Genomic DNA, 11,395 nt, shown 5'->3' with positions numbered 1-11,395 from the left:
CCTGGGGTTGGAGATCTCACCCTGAAGGAAACTGCTCAGGATGGAGATGTGGTGAGGTCTCCAAGCCACCTGCACTGGCCCATCCCCAAGGCACAGCCCTGGGCAAACACATTTCTTTTCCTCTAGAACATGAGCCATTCACCTTTTAGCAAAAGCAAATGTGTTTCTCTGCAGTGCCACCCCATCCTAAGCAGGAGCAGATGTCTGGCACCTCCTCTCCTTGAGAGGATCCTCCTGTGCATGAGAGCAAGCACACATGGAAAAAACTCCTGAGGGATTCAAAGCCTTTCTGCAGCTTCAGGTTCTGAGCTGCAGAATCTTGCAGTACCTCTTGCTTCCCTTAAATTAAATTACCAGCTCTCTGCCCAGGGAAAAAATAAAATAAGCTGGAAATGCAGGATAACAACCCCACAGTTCAAAAACATGAAATCACTTCATCGCACTTAAAAGATTTCGGGGATGACTGGTACATTTTAACCAAAAATGCTGGGTTTGTGGATTGGACAAAGGCTTAGCCCAAAAAGTAAGGGAGGCACTGACAATCATTTGCTTTAAAATGAATCAGAGCTTCCCAAAATGCTGTCCCTGCAGAGAACTCTGTGTGACAGCGAGAGGGACAATGAGCTGGGGGCTCACCCAGCCCCGCTCAGCTCCCTGCACAAGGGTGAAGCTGCTTTGTGTGAACAAACCTCCTCCTCCCCCTGCTTTTCATACATCCTTCAGGTGCATCCTGTCAGATATTCTCAATGCTGAGCACTTGAGAGATGCTGATCATCTGCGTTTGGCCCCCTGCCCACAGGATACCAGGCTGCAGGAGAAGAGACCTTTATCTGGAGGCCTTAGATAAAGTCTCACAGTTATTAGAAAAGTTATTTTAAAAGTTCCTTTGTGTCTTCTCCTTTGAAAGCAGAACGTTGCCAAGTGTGAAAGGCACGTTGGGGATGAGCCAGAGAAACAGAAATGCTAAACAAAAACATGCTCAAGTTGAAAGAAGGATGGAGAGGTTGATCCATGTGTGTGGAAGGATGAGGACTGAGGTTTGTCAATCCCTCAAATTTTCATGGCCAGGAATGTTGTGATCCTCTGGAAAAGTTCTCAAAAAAGCCAAGGAGCAGAGGAAGGGCTCAGCTTGGTTACCAAGCCCTCGCTTGGGTCTGACATCCACAGATCTCTTCCCTCCCCAGCAGCACAGCTGGAAAAAAAACACCTAAAAATAGGGCTCAGGGATGGCTGGATATGCTGCTGCAGACACAGAAATAGGATGTCCCAGGCAGGATATCCTGATAAAACACCCCTTCACTTTGGGATTAACCTCTGCCCTCTGGAGAGGACCAGGGCACAGTGCCAGCCTCCCTCCTGTGCTCTCTGAGGGCTCCACAAACACACGAGCGCTGCTCCTCCTTCCCAGGATCAGCACCAGCTGCTGGAAGAGATGCACAGGAAGAAAACTGGGAATGACAAACAGCTCTTGCATCTCCCAAATCCTCTGAGATGAGAACCATGGGATTTGGGGTGTCCTGAGAAGCTGGGGCTGCCCCATCCCTGGAAGTGTCCAAGGCTTGTTGGAACAACCTGGGATAGTGGGAGGTGTCCCTGGCCATGGCAGGGGGGTTGGAATCAGAGGGTCTTTAAGGTCCCCAGTCCAAATCACTCTCAGATTCTGTGATTTCTGGGCACAAGGAGACCTGTCAGCTGAGTGGGTGGCAGAGCTCTGGTGCACTCCTGATCCCAGCCCCTGAGCTGGTAACAAGTTCATAAGATCTTCCTCCTTTCATTTCTGTTCCACAGCTCTGTTCCTGTTAATTTTATGAGGTCACACAACCACCTACAAAATATAGGGTAAGATATTTCTATTTTTATGTTACCTCCAGGAAGGGAAAGTTGCCAACAGCCAAATTATCTGTACAAGCCCTGGGCAGTGAGCTGTGACCCTGGATATCAGGGAAAACTGCCCAGCTGGAAAAGAGGCAGCACAGAAGTCACACCATGAAGTTACACCACTTCTTCGGCCATGCAGAAAGGAGGTCATGCTCAGCAGGCAGAAAAACAGCTAAAAACTCTCTATATGTGCATATATATATAGGAAGGGAATTAAAGGAATTAAAGAAAAAGATTGGGAATTATGCACATTGTGGGGCTTTTAAACAACGGTATTTTGGGGAAATCTCCACCTTAAACCATCACATTATGTCAGGAATAAAGTCCAAACCCTCCAGCTTTAGCCTGCAGCCTTGATAGTCTGAGGCTAACCAAGCTTCCAAGAAAATGAGGGAAAATTACTCCCTTCCAGTAACTTACACTGGCAGAGTGCTCGGTTTTCCTTCAGCGAGCACTTATTGGGAGGTTGCTTCTGTATTTTACAGCTTTCCCCGGGCAAAGTGACCGTGGAGAGGAGCAGGAGCAGCCGGAGGGAAGGGCACCGTCCCCTCCCACAGCTCCTGTGCCCAGCAGGGACAGAAATCCCAGGTCTCCATCCAGTCCTTTCCAGAGGCTTTAACGTCATTTAATTGCACACGTTTGGTGTAGAGAAGAGAAGGAAAATACAGGATTTCCTGTTCTGCAGCCACCGGACCGGGCTGCAGATGCTGGCAGGATTCCAGAGCTCCGAAAGCATGTGGAAGTTAAACGAGGAGGCGCTGGGACTGCTGAGAGAATCAGTGGGAAATAAAAGCAGGACGCTGGCTGCTCCTGCTGCCTAGCACGGCTATGACCCCCCCGGAGCATGGCAAGCACAGCACGGTGAGTGGCATTTCTGCTCTTTTCTTCAGGACGCTGAGACTGGCGCAGTTTTAGCAACTTTATCAGTTTTTTGTTGCTCTCCGAGAGATGGTATCGGGCAGGAGCTGGAACATCCTCGGCCGCTTCTGCTGTGCCCACAAATTGGTCTCCGAGGGTGGGTGAGGGGAGTCGGTGCCTGGGACAGGCTGTGGTGTGGGGGAGCACATGGGGAGAGGCTGTTTTAGCCAAAAAACCACAGTTTTGTCCTTACTGACAGAGGCTGCCATCAGCGACCAGCGCTATTTACGCATTTCCTATTAGTGCCTAGATTAAACAAACAAAATTGTTGCTTACAACCCCAGAGCCAGAAAACTCCGCTGCTTAAACCAAGACCTCATTTTAAGCCATAAGTAGATTTTTTTTTTAAATTTATTTTTTATTTGCTTTTAACTTTTTTCCCCCCAAGTCTGGTTTTCCCTCCAGCATCCCATTGCTGGAGGGAGGCAGCTCTGCCGGCATCCCCCAGCTCAGAGGGCTCTCCCAGCCATGCCTGGAGCTCAGCTTTGTCCGAGCAGCCCATGGAAAAGATGAGGGCGAGTTTGCCAATGGATCGGGAGCAGCAAAGGCAGGAACACCCCGGCGGTGTGGGGCAGGGTGGGGCCCGGGCTGATGATTCACAGGAGCCGGGCGGTTTCCAGCACTGACAGCCACAATCGCCTCCAGGAACACTCCAAAAATCAGCCCCGGGTGCTCTGAGAGCTGCCTTGGCCTCCTAATTAATTGCAGTTATTTGATGTTTAATGAATGGCGGGGCTGCATCCACAGTCGGTGCTCTGACTCCTCGGGCGCTGATATTGGGCTCCCTTGTGGAATTTCAGCTGATTAAAACTCAACTTTGCCAAAAAAAACCCCACTCCCTGCTCCTGCCTGTGTTTAAATCCATGTGTGGATGAAATGGGAAAATAATCAAAGAACGGCAGGAATATTTTATAGAAGATTTATGAAGGCACTGAACCAAGCTCCAGACAGAGTCCACAGGAGCATCCTGACACCCCCAGCAAGGCAGGGGGAGGCTGGAGGGGAGACATGGAGAGAAGGGAAAACTGGAAAACAATAAAAAAACTACAACTCCACCTTCCCAGGGATTGTTGTAGGGAACAAGCCTGGCCTGACCCCCGCCCAGGGTGGGGATCTCTGCTGCTTTCCTGCCAGTGCCCTCCAAAGCTGTGTGGGTACCCGGAGTGCCAGCCAGCCCTTCCAGCAGGAACGGGCATCCTGTGCTCCCAGGGAAAGTAAAAACATGGAGAAAACCAGCAGGGAGGCTCGCCATGGAAGAGGTGCAGGATTTGAGCTGAGCTGTGTGGCAGGGACACCGGGGGCTCTGCCACCCCTTCCATGACCCACACCAAGTGCCACCTCTGTCACTGGACAGCTGTGCTGGGAACAGCTGCATCCCCCACGCTCCCTGGCAGTTTTCCCTCTCTGTTTTCTGCAGGGATGTGAAGACAAATCCTGTCACCCTTTCCCTGGGTTAACAGTCTGAGTGCAAAGGGCACAAGTCCCTGCTGGGTTTTTGGGCAGGTGAGGAGCACAGGGATCCTGCAGGGACCAAGGAGCTGTTTCCCAGTACTCCCTCAGCTCAGATGTCCACTGTCCCCTGTCTTTCCCAACTCAGTGGAGCAATCACAAACCTCTGGCACAGTCGGCAGCTGAGAGGTGCCCTCACTCAGCAGCCCCAGTTCCACTGGAAAAACAAGGAAAAGCAGGAAGGCAGATTGGGAAAGGCTCAGTTTGGAAAGCAGGGTGGGAGCACTGACCCTGCTGACATCAGAGGTGAGGGTGGGGGGCAGCCAGCCGAGAGACCAGGGCTGTATTTTAGATGTTTATCTGAACATAAAAATAAAAAATATCTAAAATTATTATTTCCTGCTGATCCTGAAAATGTGGTAACCCCACCAAAGAGCTGCCCAGGTGAGGAGGAGCAGGATGGAGGAGACTTCATCCTGTACCTTGAAGCACTGGGATGGATTCACTCCTGGAAATCCATCCCTGTGACAAACACCAGGCTCTGGGAAACAGCACTGTGGCTGCTTCTCAATTAATTACTGCTGATGAGGGGCTGGGTGACAGTGACAGGAGGTGCTGAGGGCTCTGCCAGCCCCAGCTTCAGGCAGGGAAGGGCAGGGCAGGCTGCCCACCTCTCACAGGCTCCATTTCCAGGGGGAAAATGCCACTGTTTGTTACAGACAATGCTGCAGCCCCTGCGTTTGTATCCTGCTGCTGCCAAATCCCCTCTTCCCAACAGAACAGGTTCTTTCTCATGGGATCTGCTCATGAATAGAAAAATCCATCACTTCTCCAGAGAGCAGCAGGAGAACCTGAACTCCCCATGACCCGCTAATAAATCCCCTCAGCACTGGGTGAGCAGGGATGGGTAAATGGAGGAGAAGCATTTCTACTTTAACTAGAAAGGAGTTGTATTTATCTCCCTGCACGTCCTGAGCAGTTGCTGAGGGATAATTCCTGCTGCTCCAGCACGATGCCTGCACAATGTGCCGGGAGTGCCGGAATTGAGTTAGCAGGACCAGCAGAGCAACTGGCGTGTGTTCGGCCAGTTATTAACTTATAAATCCAGCCCTAACTCTGGAGCCAGAGCTGATGGATCTGTCTGCAGCTCTCCCCTGGCCTCAGCTGCCTGGGGATGTTAATTATTGCCTTTGCTGCTGATTCACATCAAATCCCTGCATGGATCTGCAAAGACAGTGCCTAAATCCATTTCAAATCCCTATTTATTTACAGTCCGGCTGAAATTGCCTGTAGATGTAGAGCACCAATTTGACAGAGTGTGATGGGAAACTTGATAAAATAAAAAGTGTTTCTGGAAAACCTGGGGAGTTGCAGAAGCTCTCTGGCAATCAAGAGATGGATGTTACAGAGCTCAGGGTATTCACTGTAATTGGGGCATCTCACGAGATCCCGCAGAGCACCTCTGCAGGGAGAGGATGGAGGATGCCTGGGAGTGGGATCACCCTTCCCCACACACGCACCTGCACACAGCTGACTCTTCTGTCCTAAAACACACTTACTCCATGGAGAGATTTTGGCTTTACAGCCTCTTTTTACCCACTCCAGGACCCCTCCCCCTGCCGTGACCGCCCCATGAGTGAAGAGACCCGGCCAGCATGGAGAGCAACGTGTCCTCTGGGAACTGTTCTGACCCCCAGATGTCCTTCCAGTCCACCCTCTACGCCACCACCTACACCCTCATCTTCATCCCGGGGCTCCTGGCCAACAGCGCTGCCCTGTGGGTCCTGTGCCGCTTCCTCAGCAGGAAGAGCAAAGCCGTCATCTTCATGATCAACCTGGCCGTGGCCGACCTGGCCCACGTCCTCTCCCTGCCCCTGCGCACCTACTACTACATCAACCACAGCTGGCCCTTCGGGAGCTTCCTGTGCCAGGTGTGCTTCTACCTGAAGTACCTCAACATGTACGCCAGCATCTGCTTCCTCAGCTGCATCAGCATCCAGCGGTACCTGTTCCTGCTGCACCCCTTCCGAGCCAAGGGCTGGAAGCGCCGCTACGACGTGGCCATCAGCGCCCTGGTCTGGCTCCTGGTGGGGGCTGCCTGCCTGCCCCTCATCATCGTCAGGAGCCCAGCCCTGTCCAACTCCATCAACAGCTGCTTCTCGGACCTGGGCGTGAAGCAGCTCAGCCCCGGGGCCGCCATCGCGCTGGTGACGGTGGCGGAGCTGTTTGGCTTCGTCATCCCCTTCGGCACCATCGCCTGGTGCACGTGGAGGATGTGGCATTCCCTGCGGGAGGGCCCCACGGCGCTGCAGGACGCCGGCGAGAAGCGCAAGGCCCTGAGGATGGTCCTCATGTGCGCCGCCGTCTTCTTCATCTGCTTCACGCCCTACCACATCAACTTCCCCTTCTTCATGATGGTGATCGAGAACGTCATCCGGGACTGCGCCGTGCACCGCAGCACGCTGCGCTTCCACCCCATCTCCCTGTGCCTGGCCAGCCTCAACTGCTGCCTGGACCCCGTCCTCTACTACTTCATGACCTCCGAGTTCCAGGCGCAGCTGCTGCGCCACGGCTGCGTGGCCCTGAGAGCGCGGCTGCCGCCCCGCCGCCGCAGCGCCGCCGGCACCCACACTGCCCACGACATCCGCGTCAGGAAGAGGAATCTCCCCCGCCTCAAGTTCTGGTCCCTTCCCAAGTTCTTTGGCCAAATAAACAGCATGGAGATCCCCGCCGTGCCGCCCGATGAGCTGCTGCTGGAGTCCATCTCCTGAGAGCCCTGTCCACTGCTCAGAGCTGCAGTGAGGACTGCTCTGCTCTCCAAATCTGTCTGGAATTGTCCCTGTGTGCGGCAGATGGCGGGGCCTGATCCATGAGGACGTTGTGGTGCCAAAAGACTTGCTGGTTGTGCTGTTGCTGCTGGGGATTGTTGTCTTCCATCCCCTCAAAAGCCATTGTTGATGCCAAAGTTTCCCCTGTGCTGAACTGCAGTGGGTTCAGGTGCCTCATTTCAGGTGTTTCTGTGCCTCTGCAGATTTGCCATTTTTGGGAACCCTTCTGAACCCTGAGCTGTGAGTGAGAGGCCCAGCCTTGGCACAGCTCTGGGGATTTCAGCCCTGATCCTGAGTACCTACAGCCACCTGGAGCATCCACCATGCTGACACAGGGCTCTGGATCAGGACAGTTCATTATCTCCACCTGAACTGAACCTTTTCCACTACAAAAATCCATCACCCGGGTCCAATCCAGCCTAATCTGGACTGAAGACTGTAACCAAACAAAGAGTATTAACCTGACATCAGTGTTGTAAGAGAGGGCCCAACAAACTGGGCTCAGCTCACGCTGCTGGAAAAGGCACCCAGAGCTGAGCAGAAGAATCCACCTGGCTCCTGGCACCTGCAGGTGCTTGGCTGATTATGGGGGATCAATATTTGGAAGACAAACTACAATGGATATGCCACAAGTAAAGAGGGAGATGTGACATCTCCCAGGGCACATTAACTCACAGAGCTCTGGTGTGAGCTGCAAGAACAGGGACTTGTCATTGGTGTCTCTTGTGTTGTCCTTGGGAGTCTTGTGTTATTTGTCATGTTGCTGACATGTGTGGTTGCACATGAAGATGTTATCCAAACTTTCAATTTTGCTTTGAACGCCAAAAATCATCCCAACCTTCACTGGGTACTGAGAAAATTTAAAAAACCGACTCCAGTACACTCTGAAAGCTTCAGACTCTGAGGAAATAAAATGATCCCAACGTGTATTTGAGCTTTAGGAGTATTATTTTAAGTGCTTGGAAATATTCTCATTATGCTCCACATCTGCTCTCAGAGTAGTGACACAATTTGGGGGAGACACCCAAGTCTGGGGCTCAGAGAAGCCTTGAAGAGTGGCCAGTGTGGGGATTCTGAGTCTCCTCCTCCCAAAAACCCTCAGGGAATTTTTAAAATAAACGTAGGCAGAGAGGGATTGATAGAAAACAGCTTTTCCCATGATTGGATGCACATTTCCACCCCGTGCAGCGTTTCTGGGAAGCACGGAATGGGTGCTGGGGCTGGATGGGGGAGACCAGCTGGGAGATCCAGACAAACTGGAGGAATTTGCTTTGGTACTTAAAGTGTGCCAGGGACAGGCAGAAAACTCCGGGAGCAGGCAGAAAAGCCGCTGCCCTGGGGCTCATTCTGTCCCAAATCTCCTCCTCCTCTCACAAAGAATATAAATAACAAAAGGCCACGTTTTCCTTGTTTGCTTGGGGGGGGAAAAAAAGAGCTTTCATGGCTGGAAAAATGCTGTTTCAGATGGCCCAAACCAAACAGAGTGTGGAGGCAAAACAGGAAACCCAAGAAAACCTCACCGATGCCGGGCCTGGCTCAGGGCAGCTCCCACAGACAGGACAAGCCACGCCAGCAGCACCTTCACCAGGACTGTGGCTTGTCCCGGGTGTTTTGGGAATGGCACAACCCTGAGGGGCTGGGCTGGACATCCAGGTGGCCCTGAATGACCACGGACAGGTCATTTATAAGCCCCTCCAAGCAACAGCAAGTCCTGGATTGTGGCTCTAACTTCACTGGCAGCAGCAGCTCCAGGTTTCCCAGGAACTCCAGTTCCCACTGGGACTTGGCCAGTTTGTTTTCAGATTGCTTTTCTGACATTTCTACAACACAGCTTGCCCCTTCCAAACAGAGAACAGGACCCAAGAGCAAACCCAAAATTCTCGCTAATGTCCCATGGAGACTCAACAGCAAACCCCGCCTCAGGCTGTGCCTGCCTCAGGGAAATACAGAAAAATCTCAGAGGGTGGGACACCCCGGGTAGCAAGGATTGTGCTGGGTTTTCTGTAAATCAGTCCCTGAAGAACCATCCTTTTCCAGTACAAACTGGTGCTTCCTGCTCTTTCAATGCCTGCCAGGCTCCTGCTTTATCAGTTGTAGGTTCATCATGGGATGGTTTGGGTTGGGAGAGACCTTAAAGCTCATCCCACCCCTGCCATGGGCAGGGACACCTCCCATTATCCCAGGTTGCTCCAAGCCCTGTCCAACCTGGCCTTGGACCCTTCCAGGGATCCAGGGGCAGGAAAGCTGCTCTGAGCAACCTGTGCCAGGGCCTCCCCACCCTCACAGGGGAGAATTTTTTCCCAAAATCCCATCAAAACCTACACTTACATATCCCTAAAATTATGCACTACTTGGGAGTATCCAAGCTGTCCCTTGCACAGCACTTTTTAGGGCCCCACAGGGAGGGAGGGGAGCTGCTTTTCTCCTTGCTAAAAATACCTTTACCCTCCCTGCATGACCACATGCTCCCAGTCCAGCCCCAAAGTGACTTTGCCTCTGGGAAACCACTCAGCCTCCGTGGAGCCCTCAGAGCTGAGCCTCTCCTGACTTTTGGCACCACTGCTGGCAAAGGGCAGCTCCTCCACCCACCCACCTCGTGCTGGAGAGGGGGAGTGCTGTCCCTGGCAAGGGAACAAACACCAACAGCTCCAACCCTGAGCACAACTCCAGCACACACAGAGAATTTTGCTGCTTCAAACCCAGCTAGGCAGGGAGTGGTTCTCCAAGGCAGGAGCTGTTTTACAGACAGCCATGATTTCATCAGACCCCAGTCCAATTTTGTTTTTCGTGTGCTCAGCCAGCAACACCCCGCAAAGCCCAAGGTTGGGGTGTGGTGGGACAGCACCCTGTGACAGCCCCAGGTGTGCCCATCACCCCTCCCATGCTCCGGGGTCCTGTTCAGGGATTTGGGAATTCTGCGTGGATGCCGTGGCAGCGCTCAGCATTCCAAGGAGCAGCCAAAGCCTCATCCCGGCACAGCCAGCACATCCCTCCCTCCCGGCCGACGCTGCCCTTCGCCCGGCCCCGCTCCTTTTGCAGGGATTTTTTGGTTTTTAAAGAGAATTCCGTGCTGCAGGCACACAGGGCAGGGAAAAGCAGCAGTTTCAGCTCTCGGCCTGCTGTCAGCAGCACGGCTGCATCCCTGGCTCCACGTGAGCCCTGCTGGTGTTGGGAGCTGCATCCGTGGGCACTCTCCTTTCCCCTGGGACAGCCCCAGCCGTGTGGAGAGCAGACAGGCAACTCCTTCCCGGGAATTATTTCTATTAAAGACAAGCTGTGCAGTTCAGAAAGAGCTCAGCTGGTTCTCTCTGAGGAGCTCCTGCAAGGTCATGAAGCACAAGCTTAGAAAAACTGAGAACTTCCAATTCTTGTAAGATACAAACGCAAGTAAAGAAAATAATATATTATCAATACAAGAGAAAAATGCAATTAAAAAATTTTACTTTATGCTGTAAAATAATTGCTTTGTGATTTGGTGCCCAGCTCCAAGACCTCCTGATTTTTGTTGGCCTCACTGCAGCAGGATTGGAAGGTCCAGCCAGGGTTTTCCCTGGGACAGCAGAACTCAGAGACTGCTGGAACTTGCCTGCTGGTTAAAGGCACCCTCAATCCCCACCCCACAGCCCAGGAACACTCCTGGAGTGATGGGAAATGGGATGGATGCCAGTGGCAATGCACACAGAGCGTGGCACCAGCAAGACAGGATTTGGGGGTGCCCTGCAAGGTGGTTTTGAGACAAAACATCCCTGAGTACCCTACATCCACTGCCTGGCCCGAGCTCAGGCTCTGCCTTCCCCTAAGCAGGCTGACTGCTGTGGACATGACAGTGAAGCAGAGAATCAATCACCTGCTGCAGTGGGAAAAGCAGAGGAGCCCAAACCCAAACCCAGGCGCTGCTCAGCCACAAGGGATTGGTGATTCCTGAGAGTGGCATCAGTTTTATTGTCTAATAAAGTCACCTCCAAACCATCCCCCTCAACCCTCAGGGGAGGCAGGAGTGCCAGGGTCACACAGGGAATGCTGGTGCAGAGCCTGGGGACCCCGGGGTGTCACATCACACAATTCTGGGGAGAGGGAGAGGAAATAAATGAGAGCATGGCAGGGGTAGCTGGTGGGAGGTGCTGGGAAGGTTTCACATCCCAGATCCTGCTGGAATTAGGGAAACACCCCAGGACTGACATGAGCTGAGGCAGCATCCTCCTCTGAGGGCTCAGTGAGACCCCAGCACCAGAGAATCCCCCTGCAGCACTAAACCCCAACCCCACTGCTGCCAGCCCGAAAACATCCAAATCCAAAACCCAGCCCTGCACCGCAGGCAGAGC

At 52.8% G+C, this 11,395-nt stretch overlaps 1 protein-coding gene across 1 annotated transcript; it reads left to right on the top strand.

The window, feature by feature from the left end:
* Window positions 1-2,526: 2,526 nt before the first annotated feature.
* LOC120508748 (putative P2Y purinoceptor 10) lies at window positions 2,527-8,002 on the top strand. The gene is made up of 2 exons (XM_039722638.1): window positions 2,527-2,739; window positions 5,851-8,002. Exon 2 carries the CDS (start codon window positions 5,901-5,903, stop codon window positions 7,014-7,016), a length of 1,116 nt encoding a protein of 371 aa, XP_039578572.1. The 5' UTR covers window positions 2,527-2,739; window positions 5,851-5,900; the 3' UTR covers window positions 7,017-8,002.
* The last annotated feature ends 3,393 nt before the right edge of the window (window positions 8,003-11,395 follow it).

Source organism: Passer montanus, unplaced genomic scaffold (assembly GCF_014805655.1).
Source record: "Passer montanus isolate IOZ18808 unplaced genomic scaffold, ASM1480565v1 scaffold49, whole genome shotgun sequence".
Classification (NCBI taxonomy): domain Eukaryota; kingdom Metazoa; phylum Chordata; class Aves; order Passeriformes; family Passeridae; genus Passer; species Passer montanus.
The sequence above is the reverse complement of the archived record's forward strand: the minus strand, read 5'-3'. Positions and strand labels throughout refer to the sequence as shown.